General features: G+C 46.3%; 1 protein-coding gene across 1 annotated transcript; it reads right to left on the bottom strand.

Annotated features, from left to right (window-relative positions):
• Window positions 1–4,295: 4,295 nt before the first annotated feature.
• Window positions 4,296–23,165, bottom strand: col1a1a (collagen, type I, alpha 1a). The gene is made up of 49 exons (XM_069710164.1): window positions 22,934–23,165; window positions 20,664–20,855; window positions 20,217–20,239; window positions 19,873–19,908; window positions 18,320–18,412; window positions 16,429–16,497; window positions 16,202–16,246; window positions 15,623–15,676; window positions 15,456–15,509; window positions 15,312–15,365; window positions 15,158–15,211; window positions 15,015–15,068; window positions 14,326–14,370; window positions 14,180–14,233; window positions 14,031–14,075; window positions 13,804–13,857; window positions 13,193–13,291; window positions 12,983–13,027; window positions 12,765–12,863; window positions 12,472–12,525; window positions 12,277–12,384; window positions 11,615–11,668; window positions 11,325–11,423; window positions 11,192–11,245; window positions 11,008–11,106; window positions 10,877–10,930; window positions 10,719–10,772; window positions 10,534–10,641; window positions 10,376–10,420; window positions 9,734–9,832; window positions 9,535–9,642; window positions 9,239–9,400; window positions 9,094–9,147; window positions 8,894–9,001; window positions 8,726–8,779; window positions 8,466–8,519; window positions 8,208–8,369; window positions 7,938–8,045; window positions 7,666–7,773; window positions 7,519–7,572; window positions 6,582–6,689; window positions 6,426–6,479; window positions 6,236–6,343; window positions 6,090–6,143; window positions 5,891–5,998; window positions 5,497–5,776; window positions 5,161–5,351; window positions 4,814–5,056; window positions 4,296–4,530 (listed from the first exon to the last, which is right to left on the bottom strand). The coding sequence occupies exons 1-49, from the start codon at window positions 23,013–23,015 to the stop codon at window positions 4,384–4,386; spliced, it is 4,344 nt and encodes a 1,447-aa protein (XP_069566265.1). The 5' UTR covers window positions 23,016–23,165; the 3' UTR covers window positions 4,296–4,383.
• Between the last annotated feature and the right edge of the window lie 366 nt (window positions 23,166–23,531).

Raw genomic sequence — 23,531 nt, 5'->3', positions numbered from 1 at the left:
CCTTTGTTATTTTAGCTGTGTGCTTAGGGTCATTGTCTTGTTGGAAGGTGAACCTTCGGCCCAGTCTGAGGTCCAGAGCACTCTGGAAGAGGTTTTCTTCCAGGATATCTCTGTACTTGGCCGCATTCATCTTTCCTTCAATTGCAACCGGTCGTCCTGTCCCTGCAGCTGAAAAACACCCCCATAGCATGATGCTGCCACCACCATGTTTCACTGTTGGGATTGTATTGGGCAGGTGATGAGCAGTGCCTGGTTTTCTCCACACATACCGCTTAGAATTAACGCCAAAAAGTTCAATCTTGGTCTCATCAGACCAGAGAATCTTATTTCTCATAGTCTGGGAGTCCTTCATGTGTTTTTTGTCAAACTCTATGCGGGCTTTCATATGTCTTGCACTGAGGAGAGGCTTCCGTCGGGCCACTCTGCCATAAAGCCCCGACTGGTGGAGGGCTGCAGTGATAGTTGACTTTGTGGAACTTTCTCCCATCTCCCTACTGCATCTCTGGAGCTCAGCCACAGTGATCTTTGGGTTCTTCTTTACCTCTCTCACCAAGGCTCTTCTCCCACGATTGCTCAGTTTGGCTGGACGGCCAGGTCTAGGAAGAGTTCTGGTCGTCCCAAACTTCTTCCATTTAAGGATTATGGAGGCCACTGTGCTCTTAGGAACCTTGAGTGCTGCAGAAATTATTTTGTAACCTTGGCCAGATCTGTGCCTTGCCACAATTCTGTCTCTGAGCTCCTTGGACAGTTCCTTCGACCTCATGATTCTCATTTGCTCTGACATGCACTGTGAGCTGTAAGGTCTTATATAGACAGGTGTGTGCCTTTCCTAATCAAGTCCAATCAGTTTAATTAAACACAGCTGGACTCCAATGAAGGAGTAGAACCATCTCAAGGAGGATCAGAAGAAATGGACAGCATGTGAGTTAAATATGAGTGTCACAGCAAAGGGTCTGAATACTTATGACCATGTGATATTTCAGTTTTTCTTTTTTAATAAATTTGCACAAATTTCTACATTTCTGTTTTTTTCTGTCAAGATAGGGTGCTGAGTGTACATTAATGAGAAATAAAATGAACTTTTTTGATTTTAGCAAATGGCTGCAATGAAACAAAGAGTGAAAAATTTAAAGGGGTCTGAATACTTTCCGTACCCACTGTATATATATATGAGCTAATAATTATGTTCTGAGCTCCTCATCATTGGAAAAAAACATCCAAATATTTACATCTGCACCAAAATGTTTCTTTTTCTTTAAATTTTGTTCACAAAGTTGTTAGAATCTGTTAGTGAGCAACTTTACCAAGATAATCCATCCACTTGACAGAACACACACACACACACACACACACACACACACACACACACACACACACACACACACACACACACACACACACACACACACACACACACACACAGTGATTAGTGAACACAACACTTCACCACTTCACCATCTGAACCACATTTATGGGTTTTTTTGTTTGTTTTGTTTTGTTTTTGTTTGTTTTTTAATTTAGGGTGAGATCGTTTCGACATCAAAATCAGTTAAATGATCAGGTCATTGTTGAATCATGGTTTTCTTTCTGGGCTGTAAATCTACCTGCATGCTGAAATGTAGTAAAAATTTACTGTTCTGAGTACAGCTTTGAAAAACTCAATCACAAATGTGACATTTGCTAAAAAAAAAAATAATGTTTTTGTAACAGTTTAACAAGAACTTCAGCACTATATATAAATATATATACACATATATATATATATATATTTTTTTTAACAAAGAAAGAGCCTCCATGAAGACTGTTGACAGTGTTGTCTTTCATGATGCAGGTTATTCAGACTCCTGTTAAATGTGTTACTCTAACTAAACTTCATTCTCCTCCCTTAAACCGGGATGATGATGCTGTGTGTGGCCTGGTGGGAACATGATGAAATATTATATGTTTTTATTTTGTAATTTGGGGTTATCAAAGATTCACTTTAAGGAACCCAGTAATTCCTCTTCTATAGCCCTATCTCTCTCTTTAATCTGCTTCTGTCTGACACCTCTCAGTGTGAAGTCCCACCCGGCTGCAGAGGGTTTCCTCTCTGCAAACAGAGCCTCCTCTGTTGACTGAAACCAGAGAGGTGAGCATTCCTCTGCCCAGGCCTTAAATAAAGACCCAAATTCTTGTAGAAATAATCCTGGGTAGCTGCCTCCCTCAAGGTGGACAATCAGTGTCTTTGTGAAGCCCAGCGGATGCCGACAGCAGGTCCACCCGGGAAGCCCCTCGCTGCTGCAGTCTGAGCCGTTTAGTTGGCCGGGGAAGCTGGTGGAGGAGTATCTCAGACGTGTAGAGACGTCTCAGGATGGACGCAGTGTCCTCTCCACTCCTGCTGGATTATCAGAGCTGCATGTGTTTTCCTTGGTGGATTACGGATGTTCCTTTTCTCACTGGATTTGATGAAGAAATCATCAGCTGTGTGTCAGACAGCAAGGAGTCTCCACCATCTCGCAGGTACTTCAGTCTTTTCCTCTTTGCTTTTCTGGATAAAAAAATGTGTCACACGCTGCTCAGCGAGGAGCCACATTCATTTATCTGCTGATTTTAGACCACAGTGAGGAGCATGGCTGCAAGCAAGAGGTTTGACACAATCAAGAACAGACAAAACGTCACAGCAGAGATGTGATTTAAGAAACCTTCCTGCTGTGTCGTGTTCTCTTCCACACTCACACTGTTTGTTTCAATGCCCTTCGTGGCAGTTTCAAGAAGTCAATATTGAACAAAAGGCAGGAAAAAAAAAAAAAATTTAGACATTTTTTTTTAATCTTGTTTCCTCATTCAGTCTCTGTACAAGTGGTTAAAAGGTGAAAAGGTGCTTTGATTCAAGTCCTGCGGGGTAGCAGTCAGTGAGTCAGGATTCAATGTTAGACCACTCAACATGCTTTATTTCAGCATTCAATAATTAAAAACATCTCAATTTATTTTACATATACAAAATAGGTACAGATCCTTATGGTGTTTTCCCCCCCAATGGGTGTGTCTGTCTGCCTTTTTCACACAAACTCTTTTCTAGTGGCTCTCTTTCTTTTAAAAATCTGTTTGAATCCAATTCTGTTTTGGTTCAGCCGTTGCACAAGAAACAAACTGCAGCAGGTGCATGAATAAAGCGGTGGAGTAGAATTTGGATGACAGAAAAGATGGAAGGGAGGTTTTAAAACATAAAAGAAAGAAAACAAAAATCCACTTTTCACCTGAACTGAGAAAGAGAGCTGGAGTTTAACTGCCAACACGACCAAGGCTGGGAAAAGAAGAAGTCTGTCTCATCCTGGACGCCAGAAATTAAAGCTATGGTTTCCTTTTAGCACCAAGGAGGCTCCAGCAGGCCGGCGTGGCCGTAACACGACAGCACCGGACGGCCACACTGGGAGACCTCAGAGAAAGAATAGCACCATGAAGTCTCAGCTGTTTCTGCCTCTGCTAGAGTGTCAGTAAACCTGGACTACCCCCCACCCCACCACCGCCACCAACCATGCAGGCTTCACTTCAACAACAGTCTTCTCACTGGAGTTCCTGACTTTTCTGAGGTAGCCATAGGAATTATTTTCTTTCTTTCAGAAAAAGAGGTTTGAACCCATTTTTTTCTCTGCTGGTGGTTTTAATGTTATTTTTCTTAAGAAAAAAAAAATTGAAATAAAAAGGAACCATCACAACAAACAAATCACAACAGTGACAACATCAGCGGATGAGGTGGAGGGGAGGGGGCTGTCAACGTTGTCTAGGCCAGGTGGAGTGGGGGTGGGGGCAGAACAACAGAGACAAACGTGGCTGTCAGTTTCACCGTTTATTCATCAACACCGGAAACGTGGTACAAAGCAATTGGGTTCTGTCTGCTGGACTGTCCGTTCATTCCTCTCACCGCAGAGGTGTCAAAAATACAAAAAGTCACCTGTGTGTTTCTGTTGTAAACTCCAGAGAGGCCTGGTTGGGCTGGATGACGAGGGGAAGTCAATTCTTTACACTTTACAGAGGCATATATTATTTTCTTGTTGCCAGTGAAACAAAATGTCTTCTCTACAGGATCCTTGGTGTTGGTGATGGCAAAAAAACGACCAAAAAAACAAAAAAAAGAGTCAGAAACAAAAAAAAAGTAGTGGTCCCAAACACGGCGGTACGGACGCCGCCGCACCGCCGCCATCTTGTTCTTGTTGAAGTGCAGGTTTTCGGCAAAGTGGACCATCAGAACAACGGCCAAAAGGAAACTTGTAGAAATCGAGAAGGAGGGGTCGTATTTTTCAGGAGAATGAGAACGTTTTGGTTGATTTTAGAGAGAGATGGCTGCTAGAAAAAATAAAACACACACACACACACAACAACAATTTCAAGTCCAGATTTCTCTTTTTACAAGAAACAGACAGGTCCAACTTCAAGGCCGAACTCTTGGTCTGGAGCACCAACGTCCATAGGAGCGATGTCAATGATGGGCAGGCGAGATGTTTTCGATGTCTTGTAGTCGATGACTGTCTTGCCCCATGCACCGGTGTGTGACTACAGGGACAGAAGAAGAAAGTAGGTTTAAGGTCACCATTCACTTAAAAGTTCTCTAACTTTGCCTGAACTCTTGTTTCAAATACAGGAACTACAAGACTTCTACTATCATGCACGGTCGATGTGTGATGGACTCCTCCGCGTCTTTGCTCAAACTGATGACAGTATATCATCAGGAGGAGTATATACATGCTGCACCGTGACCTTCTTATCTCTGGTCACTTTCATGTGAAGCGCATTCAGCCGTCAGCGGGGATGAGAGTATCAACAAATGTCTCCTCACCGTGCATCCGTCCTCCAGGACACTGTAGGTGAAGCGGCTGTTGCCCTCGGCTCTGATCTCGATCTCGTTGGAGCCCTGGAGGAGCAGGGCCTTCTTGAGGTTGCCGGCGGCGGCGTCCATGTAGGCGACGCTGTTCTTGCAGTGGTAGGTGAGGTTCTGGGACGCCTCGGTGGACATGAGACGCAGGAAGGTCATCTGGATGTTGACATCCTCAGGCTGAGAGCCCTCGCTGCCGTACTCGAACTGTGCAGGAAAGAGGACGGAAGAGGAATTACCGACTGGTACTCAAAGGGCGCAGAGGGAATAAGAAGTGGAGAGGTGAGATGGAGAGAAAAGGTTTATCTTACCTGGAAGCCGTCGTTCATGGCCTCTCCGAACCAGACGTGCTTCTTCTCCTTGATGTTCTTGCTGACGTACCAGTTCTTCTTGGCGACCTCGTTCTGAGCTGGAGATACGCAGGTCTCTCCGGTCTCCATGTTGCAGTAGACCTTGATGGCATCCTGAGTGCAGCCCTGGTCGGGGTCGATCCAGTACTCGCCTGGAGAACAAGACAGACAAAGATCAGATAAGTCCAAACTCCAGAATGATTGCCCCACAAGGCCTTCAGAGGGAAGGTTGCCCTGGAAACAGTAGCACTGCCCTTCTACCCTCAGTCGTTCTACCGCTGAGGTGCAGAGACTCACCGCTCTTCCAGTCGGGGTGGCACATCTTCAGGTCCCGGCAGGTTCTGGCGGGGTTCTTGCGGGTTCCGTCAGGGCTGCGGATCTGCTCGATCTGCTGGCTCAGGCTCTTCAGGGTGCTGTCCACCTCCAGGTCGCGGTCACGGAGAACATTAGCGTCATCAGCGCGGAACATGCGGTAGGGATCGGGGGCCTTCTCCTGGGGCTGGGCGATGAAGCCGAGGTCGAATCCACCGCCGGGGGCACCGGGTGCTCCGGGAGGTCCAGGAGGTCCAGGAGGACCCTGATAGAGAAGAGGTTGGTGAGTTCATCACAAGTCAATGTTCCCCTCAGGTGGGAGACACACAGTAAGTTGACGGATGAATGGAGGGATAGTTGGACAGTGATTCCAACTTACAGCAGGTCCCATCTCGCCAGAACGTCCACGAGGTCCAGGAGGTCCAGTAGGTCCAGGCAGACCGGTCATACCGTCCTTACCAGCGGAGCCAGCAGATCCAGCAGGGCCCTACGAATAGCACAGAGGAAAATGTCAAAGTCAGCAAATATAAAAATACACACCTGCTCTAAACAGTTAGAGACTAGTGGTGTTAACTCACTCTGGGTCCAGCGGGTCCAGCAGAACCAGCAGGTCCCTGCTCTCCGGAGGCTCCCTATGGGTTCACAGACAGAAACAGGAGTCAGAGGTTGAGTGTGTGACTATGCAAGTGTGTTGTTTGGGTGCAGTGTGTCCACAGTGACGTACGGAGGGTCCAGGAGGTCCCTGCATGCCGGTGAATCCTCTGTGTCCCTTCATGCCTCTCTCTCCGGCCTCTCCGGTCTCTCCCTTGTCTCCACGGAGTCCATTAGCTCCCTGTGAGGAGGAAGAAGGGTATGAAGACTTTTGTTTTACCTTCCACTGCATACTGATCAAAGCTCTAGATGGAGTTACTTACATTAGGGCCACGAGGTCCAGCAGGGCCAGCAGAGCCAGCGGAGCCAGCAGGTCCCTGGAGCAAAAACATGGGTTTTAATGCAGGTTGCAGTAAAACATGGTTTAAACAGTAAATTAATGGATATTGTCACGAGAAGACCAAGACGATGTCACTCACAGACTCTCCACGGTCACCAGACTTTCCAGCAGGTCCGACGGGTCCAGGGGCACCAGGGGGCCCGGGGGCACCAGAGGCTCCAGCGGGGCCACCCTCTCCGCGGTCTCCCTAAGATGCAAACACAAAATCAGTTTCCTCCTCAGCCAGTCCAGATTTATGTTCACAGCCCGTTATAGTGCAGGTGAACATGCTAAAACAGAACATCTGCTCTCCAGTCATCACGTATAAAAGCAGCACTTGCAGGTGGAGTTCCTTCTTCCTCTGGTGGCCATATTGGAAGCCGATGATGGCGTTTCCAACCACATGAACCACATTTTACAGTTCTGATGTTGTGTGACAGTTCTGATGTTGTATGACAGAAACTGTCTTTAGTTTCGATACCCAACGAAGCATCAGTGTGCCGTGTGTTAGCATGTTTTCTGCTGAATGCAGGGTGGGAGTACTACTCAAATACTTTAATTATGTAAAAGTACCATTATAGCAATGTAAAACTGACTATTATGGTACGGTACTGGTTTGGTCCCTCTGACTGATATCTGATTGTAAATGACATCATTGGATTATTAATAGCGAAGCATCAGTGTGTCAGCAGCCTGTTGCTGTTGGAGCTGCTTTTTATCCAGTTTAATATATCCAGAGACAGCAGTTACATCTGAGTCACATGATTACTGGGAGAGGAAATGGGAAAAACTACAATATCTCAAGTACCTCAAACTGTACTGTAGTAAATGTACCTGGTTACTTTCCCCCTCTGGCTACATGATCTTTGAAGCTGATCATTTAGATATTGGTTGGGAAAACCAAGGTTACTCTTCTAAAGGCTGGAGCTAAAGACAAAGTTCAAAGGTCGCGTGACCACACATCTACCTAGCAAACTGTTCACCTGAACTGGAAGTGAGCTGGCTGTCTAGTGTTGGTGGGTGACCGATGGACTCACCTTGGGTCCGGGGGCTCCATCGCGACCAGCTGATCCCTCGTTTCCGGCGGCTCCCTGAAACACGAACACACGGCAGGTTGACCGATGAGGAAACACCTGCCGGCTACATAACACACACAGAGGATGGTTGTGTTGGGATGTTCATACCTCACGTCCAGTCTCACCAGGGGCACCAGCCAGACCAGGGGGTCCCATGGGTCCAGGAGGTCCGCGCTCACCACTGGGGCCAGAAGGTCCATGCTTTCCAAGCTCTCCCTGTGGGTGACAGTCAGTCCAGTTTAAAAACTCAATCAAAGATGTTTCCTGGTGATGTCAGTTTCTATCAGTACATCCTCTACAAGTTTGTACATGTCATGTTTCTGGATTTGGGATCATGTTTTGTTAAATTTGAGTTTCTAGAGGTAACAAGAGGAACTCACAGCAGGTCCGGGCAGGCCGGGGAAACCTCTCTCGCCTGCCCTACCGGGCAGACCAACAATACCACGCTGTCCAGCAATACCAGAAGGTCCAGGCAGACCAGCGCTACCCTGCAGGGGGCGACAGAGAGAAGCACTGTGCTCAGACATGGAGGTGCAGAAACCGACAGTCAACAGGTTCCTTTACTGTCAGTGAAGAGGTGAACACTTTATTTTGTTTAGTTCAGATCACGTCTCAGCAGTTCTGAAGACTTCACGGTTGAGATAACTTACGGAAGGACCATCGCCGCCAGGGCTACCCTTCTCTCCAGCTGCTCCTGGGGGTCCAGCAGCACCGATCTCACCGGGGCGACCAGCAGGTCCGGTCTCACCACGGTTTCCTTTGGGTCCCTCTTTGCCAGTGGCTCCAGAAGGTCCGGGTGGTCCAGAGTTGCCCTGTTTGGTGGTAAAAGGAGTGAATTATAATAGCGCTGGAATAAAGGGTAGACTTGGAATTTTGCCTCAGGATGATGACATTGGAAAAAGACTTACAGCGGGGCCGGGAGGTCCAACTCTGCCAGCAGCACCGGGGAAGCCAGTAGCACCCTGAAGAGACAGATTCATTAAGAAACAATGAACTTTTTTAATAACATGATATATTATCATTTTTTATAGTGGACTGTCTCTAAACTTTTCACATTTCTCCGCTCAGTTCTTGCCAACACTACCAATGTGACCTTTGACCTCTACACTGCTGCTTGTGGTGCTAAACTTGAAGTTAAAGTCAAGCAGGGGTGACAGAGTGGACTTACAGGAGGTCCGGCGGGTCCGCGGGCTCCCTTCGGCCCGTTGTTTCCATTGGGACCCTAAAAGGACACAACATGGGGTCAGCCAACATAAAGAGACATTAATATTTCTCATGCTCACTCTAAATCTTTTCTGTACTATAATGGGATGTGAATATATATGAGTTCACAGACCTGAGGTCCGGGGGCACCAGTAGGTCCAGCAGGGCCAGGCATACCAGAATCTCCCTTTGCACCATTATCTCCAGATTCTCCCTTAGCACCAGGCTGTCCATCACCACCCTGATGTGGAAGATAATCACTGAGTAAGTTCTGTGTCAAAGCTTCAAGCAGATTAAAGGCGAGCAGTAAGAGAATGGGACAAAATGACTCACAGGAGGTCCAGCGAACCCAGCAGGTCCAGGGGGTCCGGACTCTCCACGCTCGCCCTGCAGAGGAGGAACAAAAGTCAGTCCAGGATCTGAAGATTCGAGGGTCAACCAGCTGGACGACTTTAGATTAAAAGGTTCATTTTCTCACAGGGGCTCCGCGGGCTCCAGCAGGTCCGAGAGGTCCAGCAGCACCAGGCTCTCCCTTGTCTCCGGTGGCTCCAGCAGGTCCAGGAAGTCCAATTGGTCCAGTCAGACCACGAGCTCCATCCTTACCAGGGGCTCCATCACCACCCTTACCACCTTGGTCACCCTGGATGGAGGAGAGGTGTTGGTTAAACCTCCTCTTATACTGAGGCCATCCTGCAGGTGGCACTGCAGCTCATCAATAACCTATGGATCATCTATGGATGATGGTGATGTCTACTGGGAATACTGGCCACTCACTCTGTCTCCCCTCAGTCCTGGAAGTCCAGCGGAACCGCGCTCACCGGGCATCCCCTGCAGTCCAGGAGGACCCTGAGCTCCAGGAGTACCAGGGGCTCCGGCGTCTCCCTACGACGAAAAGAAAAGGAGTTAAAACCGTAATTTTATTTATTTATTTTTTATTAAGTCACCCAGAAAATGAAGGAGAGCCGGGGTTTACCTTAGCACCATCGTTTCCAGAAGATCCAGGGGATCCACGGGCACCAGCGGGTCCCATAGCTCCGGGGGCACCACGCTCACCAGGGAACCCTCTGTCACCCTGAGGGGGGAGGGGGTGAAGGAGTGAGGTGGAGGGAGGGAGGCAGAGAGTCAGGTGTGTGAACTAAATCTCTATAGTTGAATGATGTTCCCTGAAGGGAGGTGCTGATTAGAGTCCAAACAGACATGTTCTGATACTGGAGGTCCAACTCACTTTGTCTTTACAGTCTGCAACCTCCTGTTAGCATGAGCCTGTTTTTAATCTCGGTGGCCTGTTACCATGGCCAGCTAGCAGGCTAACAGCTGTTTTCCAGCTTTTTGTCAGAGTAGCCAACATGTGAAACCAATAATGTTTTAGACCGTTTCACTCCAAACATTACTGAAACAGTTTATATATAGTTATTATGTATTATATATATATATATATATATATATATATATATATATATATATATATATATATATATATATATATTGTTATAGCAACAGTGTCAGATCTTTTAAACTGATTGGTAAAGTGGAATCATTATAAACTGAAATACAACTCTTTAACTGATGCTGCCTGGGGCAGATAATAAAAGAATGACGATGATGGGCAACTTACTCTGGATCCAGCAGATCCTGAGGCTCCAGCCTCTCCGGTCAGACCCTACACACACACACACACACACACAGATAGAAGTTACAGGAAAAGCACTTTAACGGGTTAAAAAGCACCAGTTTGATGCGAGTGCGTCGGCCCGGTCGGATCTCAGTCAGTACCTGCTCTCCGGGCTTTCCGCTCTCACCGATGGCACCCTGGGGTCCTGGAAGACCCTGGAATCCAGGAGAACCAGCGGCTCCCTGCTCTCCTCTCTCGCCAGCGGGACCCTGAGGAGGAGTAGAGTGTCAGAGTGAACAGTAGTGACCGGGAGGGAGGACGTACCTGCAGCATCAGGTGTACTTACAGCAGGTCCGGAGGGACCCTGAGCTCCGAGGTCTCCGTCCTTTCCTGGGGCACCCTGGGTAGAAAGAAGGCAGGCAGTTAGACAGACAGCTTCAGGCTTCCACATGCAACCAAAAGATGACAGAGAGTGAGCTGGAGGAGGAAGTGCAGACGACTCACAGCGGGTCCGGTAGGTCCCATGACTCCTCTCTCTCCGGGCTTCCCTCCCTCACCCTGTGGATGGGAGAACACATGTTCATCTCATGAAGCATCATTAGAGAATACCGTGCAGCAGCTGGAACCGGACTCACAGCAGCTCCCTTGGGTCCGGGGAATCCCATCACTCCAGGCTGGCCTCTGGCTCCAACGGAGCCGGGAGGTCCGGGGCGACCATCTTGTCCGGGGGCTCCCTGTGGAGGAGAATTCATCGGTTTACATTCAGACAGAAGAACGTGATCCTTGTGACGAGTTCAACCAGCGTGGATTTCAACTTACAGTAGCTCCCAACTTGCCATCAGGTCCGGGGCTACCTGGGCTGCCAGTCATACCCTACAGAGCAAAAGGTCAGAGGTCAGAGGAGGGCATGATGCTTCTGACAATCATTTAAAGGGACAGTTAGGTGTCTCACCTTAGCTCCGGGCAGACCAGACTCACCAGTGCGGCCAGGCTCACCGGTAGAACCCTTAGCTCCAACAACACCTGGGGAACCGCGCTCACCTGTGGCACCCTGTGATGGGCAGGAGGAGGAGGGGAGGAGGGGAGGTAAAGGTTAGTTGGACTGAAGTCTGGAGATGGATGTCTGTAGATGGAACGGAGGGACACATCAGGTGTGTGTGTGTGTGTGTGTGTGTGTGTGTGTGTGTGTGTGTGTGTGTGTGTGTGTGTGTGTGTGTGTGTGTGTGTGTGTGTTTTACTTACTTTGGGTCCAGCGGAACCATCAGAACCAGGGAATCCACGACCACCAGGAGCACCCTGCAGAGACAAGCAGACACATCCTGCTGAGCACCACGAGAAAAAGTCTGAAACATATTACTGAAACAGGAACGACCCAAACCCTCAACAGTGAAACATGTCCTCCATTCAACTGTTTTCTATCCATCACACACAATATGTCATGTAAAGAGGTGACTTGTTACTCGTTCTGGCCTGTGGGAGCACTAGAGAGTTTGTTTTCATGCTACTGATGAGACAGAAAGGTGAAAGGTGCCTTTAAAGCAACAACAAATGGAGCCTACACAGAAGTGCAGAAAAAACCTGCAGTTCCTGAAGTGGCCACTGGAGGCTGTCTCCACAGACCTTCATGTTAAAACATGTTAACAACATGGTTTTGGTCTGTGTAGTTAATTTCCTGAATGTTTATAGAACTCAACCATTTAGATCATATTAGGGCTTAAAGTACACATAATTAACATTTAATTACATCAACCAGTCTTCTTTCATTTTAAAATCGTGTAGCAGTAATCGTGCAAAATATGTAGCTGCTCTACAGTAATCTGAAAAACTCCCCAACATAGAGCTTTTTGTGTTTAAACTGAATCTTGCAGATTATCCCTGTATACAGTAAGAACCACGATACTTACACGCTCTCCGGGGGCTCCACGGGCTCCTCCAGTACCGGGCTCTCCTCTGGCTCCTCTCTTGCCCTCCTCACCGGAGGGTCCTGGGGGTCCCTGAACTCCTGCAGCACCCTAGAGAAGAGAGGAAGCACACGCTGGGCATCAGAGACCGACCGTGCACATTCACATTCAGAGAGTTATATTCTGTGGTGAACTTACAGCCTCTCCCTTTACACCGGCCTCTCCCTTGGCTCCTGGGGCACCAGCTTCACCCTGAGAGAAACAAGGAGATAAAAAAAACCCATTAAGGAACAAAACTACAAACCAGTTGACCAATAAGAAGGGATGATTTAAAAAAGGGAGATATTAAAGAACACAAAATGATTTCCAGAACCAGTCAGTAGTTTTCCTTTTCTTTCACAAGTGTGATCTTTAATCAGCGACAAACATATTATTATTATTATTATTATTATTATTATTATTATTATTATGACTTAAGGAGCTCTACTCACAGTGTTACCCTTGGATCCGGGGGCACCACCAGCACCCTGAGGTCCTGAGGGTCCACGAGGTCCGGGGAAACCGGGAGCTCCAGCAACTCCAGCAGCACCCTGCAGAGGGCAGCACACAACAAAAAAACACAGTCACACTGTGCTGGGCTATACTGACAGTGGTTACTATGGTAACAACAAATTAAGAGCAGTGTCTGCTTTAATTAAAAGATACTCACAGGGGATCCCTTAGCGCCTGCGGCTCCGTCAGTTCCGGGGTTTCCCTGAGAGGAGAAACAAGAGAGTTCATGAACATCCAGAGGCCTTTAATCATTTAAAGTGTTATGATGTCATCATAAACAAGCATCATTAATGACACTTCTTCTACTGTGGCCCCTTTTTATTCTCATGTATGGGATTAACAGTCCCTCTAAGAGGATTATACTCACAGAGGGTCCGGCAGCACCAGCAGGTCCGGGGTTTCCAGACTCACCACGGGCTCCAGCGGGGCCCTCGCCTCCACGAGCACCCTGAGGTCCGCCCTCACCCTGAGCAGAGACACAGAGCAGGACTCAGAAGGAGAACCAAGCTGCGACCCATCATGATGGAAGACTTGGAGTCATGAACATTATAACAGTAAAAGAGAAGGTTGTGTAAATAAAATATGAATATGGGAGAACCGAGAGGCTGGTGGGGTTCAAAAGAAACTTTTCCAGATTTCATAATTCTTTGAGTTTCCTGAAGAAAAACCTCATTCAGAACTCAATTGTAGCATTCATAGTAATATAAATATAAAACTATTTGGATCTTTACAAGGATTTCATATTCTCATACTGTCACATTTATTGTCCATTTAAGCATCTTTGATTATGTAGAATTTGACCTCGGATGACCTCGTGTGACCCCAATCTTATAAAGGGTCAAAGTAAAGGTCAACATCCTGTACACACATTCAGAGGAATTCACTAAAGTCGACTCAGTGGGGGGCTATTTTGGACTGATTACAACAAGATTGAATAATGGAGGATGCTGAAGGTTGTTGATGAGGTCATAGTTGTACCTTGGATCCGGGGCCTCCGGGGAATCCAGGAGGTCCAGCGGGGCCGGTGGGACCCTGAGAATAAAAAACACAAGACATTTAGACAAACGTCAAACATCCGCTCAGCTGACATTGATCAACAGAGCGAGATCTCAGCTTTTATGGTTTCTTCTCGTTCAAAAATGACATCACATCGGTAAAACTGTGATTGTGAGACGAACGGAAGCTTTAGAGAGCGACAGACTTACAGGAGGTCCGGCAGCGCCAGCAGCACCATCGTTACCACGAGCTCCCTGCAGCATACAAACAAACAGCATTCATTGATTGGTCTGCTGATTGACAGCTGATTGATTAGTTATGTGTGTGTGTGTGTGTGTGTGTGTGTGTGTGGACTCACAGCAGCTCCGTTAGCACCAGTGCGGCCTCTCTCACCGGGAAGACCACGAGGTCCCTGAGAGACACACAGACACAGTCAGTCAAAGGTCTTCAAATGTAGGTCAAAGGTCATGATGGCAGTAGAGGTGGGGTGCTTGTTTTACTCACCATAGCACCGGGGGTTCCGTTCTCACCGGCGGATCCAGCCTCTCCCTGAACACACACAGACACACACAGGCCGGTGAGGAAAACCACTTCAAACTACACAATCACTGGTCAACATGAATCAAACCAGCCAACATGGCTGCCATTAACTCGTATGTAGCTAATGTGGCTGCTAGTATGACCTCCTGGGCTTCACATGGCTCACACTACTTCGAGTGGGACCACAACTAACACTGACACAGTTTAAAGGGCCAGTCCACCCTGTTCACACATTAAAGTCAGTTTAAAGCTGGAAAGTATAAAGTAGAAACTTGAAGACTGCACATTGAATCTGAAGGCATGGAGTTAGAAACATGAGGGCCTTCACCTGCCACAGTGAGACAGAAAGAAAATATGCTCTTGCTTGTATTGTAGGACATGTAGGAAGCAGATTTGCTAATTTGAGGAAGTAAACTTCAACTTCTGCAGCTCCGATTTGAATCATTGTTCTTTAATCTGTTTCCCATGAGTCCCCTCAGCTGTATTCAACTAACATACTATGACTAGTACTTTAACTACTATCACAACTACCTCTTCTAAAACTACTGGGCTGCTACTATTATAGCTACTCCTCAACTACTTTAAAAACCCACCGGTGGGTGTTCTAAATAAACTTTTATCTACATGGAGGAATAAGAAAGCGCGACATTCACCTTGGGTCCGGCAGGTCCAGAGTCTCCCTTAGCACCATCCAGACCACTGAATCCCTAAAGACAGAAGCACACAAACACTGATGAGGTCCCGGTCAGGAGATGCTACGCGGCGGATGATCAATGAAACATCAGTTGTGACTCACTCTGTGTCCCTTGATGCCGGGCAGACCGGGGGTTCCAGGGAAACCACGAGCTCCCTGAGAGGAACAAACAAGAGGTGGACACAGTTTATCATCTCAGCTCTGTTTTTGGGGTTTGTTTACGTGACGCTACTGAGACGTTTCCGCGGCGACTTACCTGTGGGCCGGAAGGTCCGCGCTCACCTCCGCGTCCAGGTTTGCCAGACTCACCCTGAGAGTGAGAGAGATGGATGAAGTCATTGTTTAATCTTACCTGAGATATAAATGCTGGATATTATCAGACATCATTTTAGACACTTACATCCTCTCCGTTCTTTCCAGGGGGGCCGGCGGCGCCGCGGGGACCCATGGGACCCTGAAGAGAGAGACACGCATCAGGTGAGGATGGTGACACGTGAGAAGGTCCAATGCAGGTGTGTGTGTGTGTGTGTGTGTGTGTGTGTGTGTGTGTGCGTCGTTCATACTCACAGAAGATCCGGCCTCACCAGGCTCACCAGGGGGTCCAGTGAATCCCTGAGGTCCCTGTAAGAGAGGACACACAGAACCACCATCACCGCTACGAACATGATGACACTACTCACTATCAGAGGCAACTTCTTCCTGTTCTTCACTTATGGAAACACTATAAGAGCCTCTTCACTCAGGAGATCAGTCAGTGTTGTTCCACCATCAGGTTCAGATACTTCCTGGTGCAGTCCGCTTCGTGTTTCAGTGAGACGCATGTTGGTTGAAGCGAGGCTGAAACACGCTTTGATTGTGTGAACTGCAGGTGGAGCTCAAAGGTTTGTTCAGTCCGAATGTGAAGGAGGTTTTCCCCGAGCTTTATTTGTGGAAGTCTGACTTGCGTCCAGCTCAGGTTCCGTCTGTTATTTCTCTCTCATGTCTTTCTATTTTTCTTCTAACTGCTTTACATTCATGAAACAGATTCATAAAGCCTCAGGATGTCCACAGATTTCAAATCAGCAAATTTCTGTGTAATTGCGTCTTTCCACTGAATTTGCATGACATGCATTCTTTCTGAGAAAGCAAGGAAGTGATGATACTCACGCTAGAACCAGCAGGTCCAGGGGATCCACGGGGTCCCATTGGGCCCTGTCAATCAAACAGAGGCAAGATCAGATGCTGCATCACCACGAGTGAGAGGGAAGTAAATGAGATTGTGTATGAACGCATGAGGTTGTATGAGGCTGCGTATGGATGTATGAGGTTGAATGAGATTGTATGAGGTTGTGTGTGGATGTGTGAGGTTGTGTATGGATGTGTGTGTGTCCTACCATGGGTCCAATCACAGGCATGGCAGGAGATTTCTCATCGTAGCCACCGGACATCTGAGGGGAGAAGTTCTGGAAAAAACAAACAGAGAAATGTTAAAATACTGAAATATATATATTGTAATGTTTCAGTCATGTGACATATACAATGAAAATGTCACAAATAAAATGCCTTTTCTATGTTGACTATTTTTGAAATAATTAATTTTCAAATTTCTTTTCATAACAATATAAAGTCCCTTTCTGTTAGTGTCCTTCTTCCATTTGAACATAATACTAGCCAAATTGGTCTCAATTAAATCTCAGTCAAATTCCTAAAATTACAGCAGCATTAAAAAAAAAGAAGACATTGGATCAGTATTTTGTGTAGTTTTCTAATAAAGTCTCTTCTGTGTCATATTGTTCTCCACATTATTTGCTAATGTTAAAAACCCTGTTTCATTAGTTGTGGAGGTGATGCAGTATTCAACTTCATAAAAATCCCAGTAGACATTTTTGCATTCACCACTGACCTTTGACCTCATCAGGCTCATACTGTTAATGGGGTCACCACACAGACATACTGTACACACTGCAGTGTGTGGAGGACATGTGGTCTGAAGCGAGCTGAAGGAGGTTAAAGTCTGTCACTGATACGTTGTTCTGAGTTCATGCTAAATCACAGTCGGCCTTTTTACAGTAGACTTACTGCTGACATGTTAATGGAGGTTAATGGACGGAATCATAGCATGCTCAATTATACTGACATTAGTGGGGAGGTGTTGAAATAGAGCATATTGTAATTCAATGGTAAAGTTCTACATGTGAATGGTAAATCAAACAGGGAATGCTAGCTGGTTGTCCTATTTATTATTACAAGTTTAGGGTGGAAGTCAACGGAAACTGAATCATAGCATGCTAAATCTAAGCTATTTGTACTGAGGTTGTAAACTGGGATGATGAATTCTAAATAGAAATATTTGCATATTAGCCTCAGCTCATTAGCCTTAGCTAATATGCAAATAGCTTAGATTTAGCATGCTATGATTCAGTTTACCGTTGACTTCCACCCTAAACTTGTGAACCAATGTAATAATAAATAGAAATATTTGCATATTAGCATGGGTTGCTAGCTCAGTATCCTGAACTAGAATGTATGTTAGCAGAAAAGTATTATGTTACATTAGAATGGAAGTCAATAGTAAATCAAATTACAGCATGCGGTTCTTATATGATATGCTATGTGTGCTATATTAGCATGTGGGTCAACTAGACAAGGGTTGGAACAGCTGCTTAGCTTAGCATTTGGGTCAATGAAGAATGAACAACTAGCTTGGAGATGTTAGGCCAGAAACCAAATGAGACAGAGGGTCAGTGGGTTTGTTAAATTAATGGAAGTCAATGATGAGTTGAGTCACAGCCAGCAGAATTAGATGGGGAATGTTAGCTTAGCATACAAGATGAACAGAAATAAAACTATCTGAACTCATCAACTAATGGATCAAACATCCAAAAGCATCTGCACTAATGACCTCCTGACCTCTGACCCCAGACTCAAGGCAAAACACCGGGTCATCAGTCATTATGAGCCAAAACTATTTTTTTTGTGATTGAGCTTTACTTTCCATCCCTGAAGCTGTTCGACATGTTAAACATGATCTGGTTCTGGTCCATAATGGTGCATTTTAATGTCCTTCAACAGAATATGAAAAATACATTCTCACAAATAACAACAAACACAACGGATCCTGAGCCGGACTGGTTTCTACAGTCTGAGCCCCACAGAAGAAGTTGTGTTTACTGATCTTAGTGAGCTGAAGGACACGTCTGTCCCTTAAACGAGCCTCATGGTTGAGTTATAACTGCTCTATTTGGACCTAAACTAGTCATATACAGAAAAAAATCTCCAACTTACTCCACCGAGGCCAGGGGGTCCAGGGGGGCCGGGAGGTCCAGGGACTCCGGGCTGGCCGGGGATACCATCGTTACCAGCGGGACCAGGAAGACCCTGCAGATGGAGGGAGATGAGGTCAGAGTCAGAAGGAGAAGCTCGCTGGGATTCAGGGCATCAACGCGAACGTGTCTGTGACAGCAAGCGGCATCTACGGGTCGATTTGTTCACTTCCTGTAGTCCTGTGACATCATCAGAGCTGATCTGTGAGTTCGATGCTCAATTTCGTGTTTGTGTCTTTACAGGCTCAGTGATGAGGGAAGAATTAAACTACTCCCTGGTGAGAGTGACCATGTGACCAACCAGGATTGGACTGGTCATGTGACATCAGGATACAGGAAGTAGGTAAGAGCAGTTACTTGCCTGGGAAACTAATAGGTCATGTAGGGATTTACAATATCAGTACCACAAAATAATAAGTTCTACATTATGAATAATACCAAGAATACATTCTAATAATTACTAGTGAAAACTTTTAGAGTCTCAGATTTACCTGCTGATCTGACCACACATGTTTCTGCAGTGATTTCAACCCAATCCAGTCCAATTAAATCATCCAGTTAACAAACATGATTTCATCCAAGAATGCACCAGTTTAGACTGAAGTGGCATCACAGATGCAAAAGAAACTCCAAACCCTACTGAAGCAAACTAAAGTCTACTTGGAGCCTATTTGAACTTTTTGAGAATATCAACAACTTTCATCATCATCAGTTTATTATCTGTTTGAGACAAAAAACAAGTTTCAAAGCTTAAACTGCTTAAGAACAGTTTATGTGCTAATATTTACCCAAAATCTGAGGAGCGTGGTTCTTCTTTTGAGAAGTCTGCAGGTTTGAACCTGACTTCACCATGTTCTGAGTAACTGATCATCTTTGGTGTAATAATGACATCTAGCAACAAGATAAACTGACTTCATTCAGAAGCAGAAGCAGGAAAGCACAAGTGGTCCTGAACCAAAACACGCCAACTCTGCATGTATACTTCTACTTCCTGAAACTTTTACCTTGTCACATTTATTAGGAAAAATGTTTTCAGACAAAATCTATTGGTAGAAATTATGCTGTGTTTGACATGCTAAGTCAGTTTTATTTATATAGTTTATCTATACACAACACAAGTCGACCAAAGTGCTGCACACAACAACAGAAGCTAACTCCCACACACACACACACACACACACACACACACACACACACACACACACACACACACACACACACACACACACACACACACACACACACACACACACACACACACACACACACACACACACACATACAGTGAGCAGCTCCACTGGATCTCATCGTATCCCAGAAACCCTCTTCAGACCTCCGGCAGGAGGATCTGAGTCCTATTTGCACTTCACAACAACACACGTGGACACGTTCTGTAGCTCTGTCACTACAACTGCTTCAGCTCCGACATAAACACGCAGAGGGCCGGACCTCGAACGCACCACCACATCAAAACTTTCCCCACAAGAGAAGAAGGCAGGAAGAGAGTGGACCTACCCTGTCTCCCTTGGGTCCAGTCTCTCCCTTGGGTCCCTGTGGGTGAAAGAAGGAAAAACGTAGTGTCTCATTAAAATTATTAAATGAAACCATGTGATTTGATATTTAACCATATGACTCATATAATCAACCAAATATCTAATCTCATAATTAAAGTGATTCTTCATCGAGAACTATCTTCTAACTCAATATATCTAATCTTGTTCAGCAAAAACGAACACCTCAAGATTATCATTTTACACTTGATCGTCATCTGTCACTCATCCATCATCATGGATATAAAATAATATATGATGGATTGATCCAAACTATCCACAAATATCCATGAAAAAAGTCATATTTACCGCAACCTGAGGGTCTTGGAAACCTGCACAGAGCGAAGGGGAAAAACACATGAAGTTAGAGGATTAAAGAAAACACACACACACACACACACACACACACACACACACACACACACACACACACACACACACACACACACACACACACACACACATCAGATACATGTGCAGCTAAAAAAAAACAGAGCTTTAAACCCTCGAAAGGAAACCACAAAAATCCTGAATCCAGCAGAATTTGTTCAGAGTTTGTTCTAATGTGTTGATGGAGTAGAATGAGTGTGAAGTGTAAATAATGTTATGATGGAGTGCAGCCGGATGTGAATGAAATGAGCGAAGTGCGAATGATTTGTGCGTAGCGAAGAAAATAAGAGTTAAGAAATTCAGTTTGAATCCAGGTGATCAAATAAAAGAATAACAAAACCACAGAAGAAGAGCTGGAGTTGTTACCGTCGTCGGGGCAGATGGGGCAGCACTCGTCGTGGGGGATGACGGGGTTGGGGCAGTCCGTTGTGTCCTCGCAGATGACTTCATCGCACATCACCGTGCCGCTGTCGCACACGCAGATCTGGCATGGCTCTGGTTTCCACACATCCCTGTCCGCGAACACCTGGCCGTCCAAGGTGCAGCTTCCGCCCGTACCTGTGGGGGAGCAGGGGGGAGAGGAGGGGGGTGGCAGAGATGGAGGGGGTGAGACTGGTGAGACACACAAACACTTCAAACACGAACACACACGGAGAAATCTAAGTGTGTACTTGGGAGCGAATCAACAGCAATTTTAAAACGAGGGTAGAAAACTGCAAACTGCAAACAAAACATAAACAAATTACAGAGATGATAATAATCTATCCGTAAATCATTTGATAAAAACTGTGTTTGCAATCACCTCAATATAAGCTATAAAGTCATTTTAGTTTAGTTTGAACGAGTTTGAGTGCAACAGCCTGTTGCATAGAAACAAACAAACAAACTTTGGAAATCTGATATTATTAATACAAGTATTTGGTAGATTTTGTAATAGTCGTGGTGTATGCAGGCCCTGCATTGGAGTTCTGTACACCGCTTTAAGCATGAATAAAGTGCACTTTAAAGTGCTTGTGGAAATTGTAAAAAATTGTTTTTATAATGGTGAAAAATCAGCAAAAGATTTCAGCAGGAACTCAAATAAATCTGCTGTAGTTTAATGTTGATACGAATCTGGCCGAGAAGTCGGGGCCCAACAATTGGACCATAAAGGGTCAAAGGTGACAGAGAGGGCACCGACGTGCTGCATCACACCACCGACTGATTTGATCTCCCCCATTAATGGCCACTCAAAGTCCCATTTTCGGTCCTGATCTGCATCAGCGCTGCTGCTGCGTGTTTCTCTGTGAACCTGAGCCTAACTGGGGCTTCGTCAGAGGGCCTCCGGTCTCACAGCGTTCCAGAGCGCTGAGCTCAGAGGGGAAACGCTGCAGTGCTGCAGACTGCGGGCTTGGCAGCAGCTGGTGGAAACACTCCGCATGTGTTTGCAATTAGAGGAAACAAAAAAATGAGTGGAAAGATGGAGAGTAGGGGGAGGGGGTGGGAGGGAGGGCGGCGGTGGGGGACGTGGCAGCCAGATGTGTCCGCAGGTACAGTTAGCAGCCTCTGGGCGGCGCTGTGGGACCGTTCAGAGGGCGAAAGCACATCTGGTTCGGAGAGACAAACAGCTGAGTCGTTTCCAGACCAGAGGAACATCTGGAAAAAGTGAGTCTCAACTCCTTGCTGTTGTTTCCAGAGCAGAGCTGCTTTTTCTTTGTCTTCTCACAGGACGAAAACCGTCTGAGTCTAAACACTGTCGGAGGATCTGTGACTTTCTGGGTCAACTCTTCTGGGCCCAATGACGTCCCTCCAACACGCCCGAGCTTCTGTGAACTCTCTCAGGTCTTAAAAAGGAATCTCTCTCAGGTCAAATATTTCCTGCAGACAAGATGACGCCTGCTGCTCTTCCCCCCCCTCCATACCGCTCTCTCTCTGGCTCACCTGTCCAACTCAACACTTGGCCTCAGGCTTCCAGTTACTGGGACACATCAATCGGGCCCGTGAGAGGCTTCACCTACTGGAAGCCATCTCACATCCAAAGTTGCACACTTTATATATACATAATCAATCTTTTGTGAGGTTGATGGGAGCCGGTGCAGAATTTCAGGGTGTCGAACTGAGGAACTGGGGAGGATCCAGCTTCGGTTCAAATCTCTGCATTTAAGTTTTCCGCTACAAAAACCCTCGTCTGGAGGAGAGCCTGGAAAACCTGCAGCAACTTGCTCCGCATGCACGGTGGGGAGGTGGGGGGTAGAGGGGCTTATAAAAACACACGCAGAGAGAAGGAGGCCTTCTATACTTTACACTGTCTATCTATCTATCTATCTGTCTATCTGTCTGTCTATCTATCTATCTATCTATCTATCTATCTATCTATCTATCTATCTATCTATCTATCTATCTATCTATCTATCTATCTATCTATCTATCTATCTATCTATCTATCTATCTATCTATCTATCTATCTATCTACAGATCTGTCTGTCCATCTAAGTGGAAACAAAGAAGCAGAACCCATCAAAGGTCTGATTTCTAGTTCAAACTTTTCCTTCCTTCTCCTCTGTCTAAGATTTCAGCAGCCGTCCAGCCACGTAGAGAGAAATCCACAAAAAAAGAAGAAGTGTAGAGAATGTCCAGTAAACAGTGGTGAGACTTACGGTCGTCCTCGCCCTGCGCTCTGACCAGGAGCCCCGCTGCGCTGAGCAGCAGCGCCAGCCGCAAATCCACAAAGCTGAACATATCTAGATGCCACTAGACATGTAGACTCTTTGAGGCAAGAGAGAAAAAAAAGTTGGGGATGTTTTCTCTTTCTGCTACACTCCACTCATACACGGGTGTTTGGGGCAGGGTCCGCTCGTCAGTTCACAGTCCTCCTGACCCCAGCAGAAAACTCCCTACTGCCGACACTCACTTTCCACCAGGGCTTTTATATGGGAGCCTGAAGAACTGGGAGGTGCTGGGGACTGGAGCGGCCGGGGGGGGGACGCACCCTCATTACCCAGCTGCTCCTGCTCACGTTTAGGGAAGACAAGAATGGACGCCTCCTTCACACACAAAAAAAAAGAAAGAAAAAAAAGAAAAGAAGACAGAAGTAGAAAAAAGCACTTCCATAAGTCCTTAGAAGAAGGGTGGGGTGGGGATGGGGTGAGGTGGGGGGCCGGGGGGGTGTTAGAAGGAGGAAACCCAATCCAAAGGAGCATCGGAGGGCTGGAGGAGGATCTCCTGCAGCAGCTTCAGATTTAATCTACATTTTAT

The sequence above is a fragment of the Brachyistius frenatus genome, unplaced genomic scaffold (assembly GCF_029030835.1).
Source record: "Brachyistius frenatus isolate BFR_SWC_R1_liver_20210118 unplaced genomic scaffold, ASM2903083v1 Contig_90, whole genome shotgun sequence".
Lineage (NCBI taxonomy): Eukaryota > Metazoa > Chordata > Actinopteri > Embiotocidae > Brachyistius > Brachyistius frenatus.
This window is presented reverse-complemented; position numbering and strand designations above follow the sequence as displayed.

What these genes read in the sequence shown, in the direction of transcription:
- col1a1a (XM_069710164.1), bottom strand. Translation starts at nt 23,015, where the DNA reads ATGTTCAGCTTTGTGGATTTGCGGCTGGCGCTGCTGCTCAGCGCAGCG. An exon ending in ACGGAACCCCCGGTGCTATG is followed by an intron (nt 14,234 to 14,325) that starts GTGAGTAAAACA and finishes TGTGTCTCTCAG; the next exon opens with GGACCTCGTGGTCTTCCCGG. An exon ending in CTGGAGCCCGCGGAGCCCCT is followed by an intron (nt 9,148 to 9,238) that starts GTGAGAAAATGA and finishes CCTCCTCTGCAG; the next exon opens with GGCGAGCGTGGAGAGTCCGG.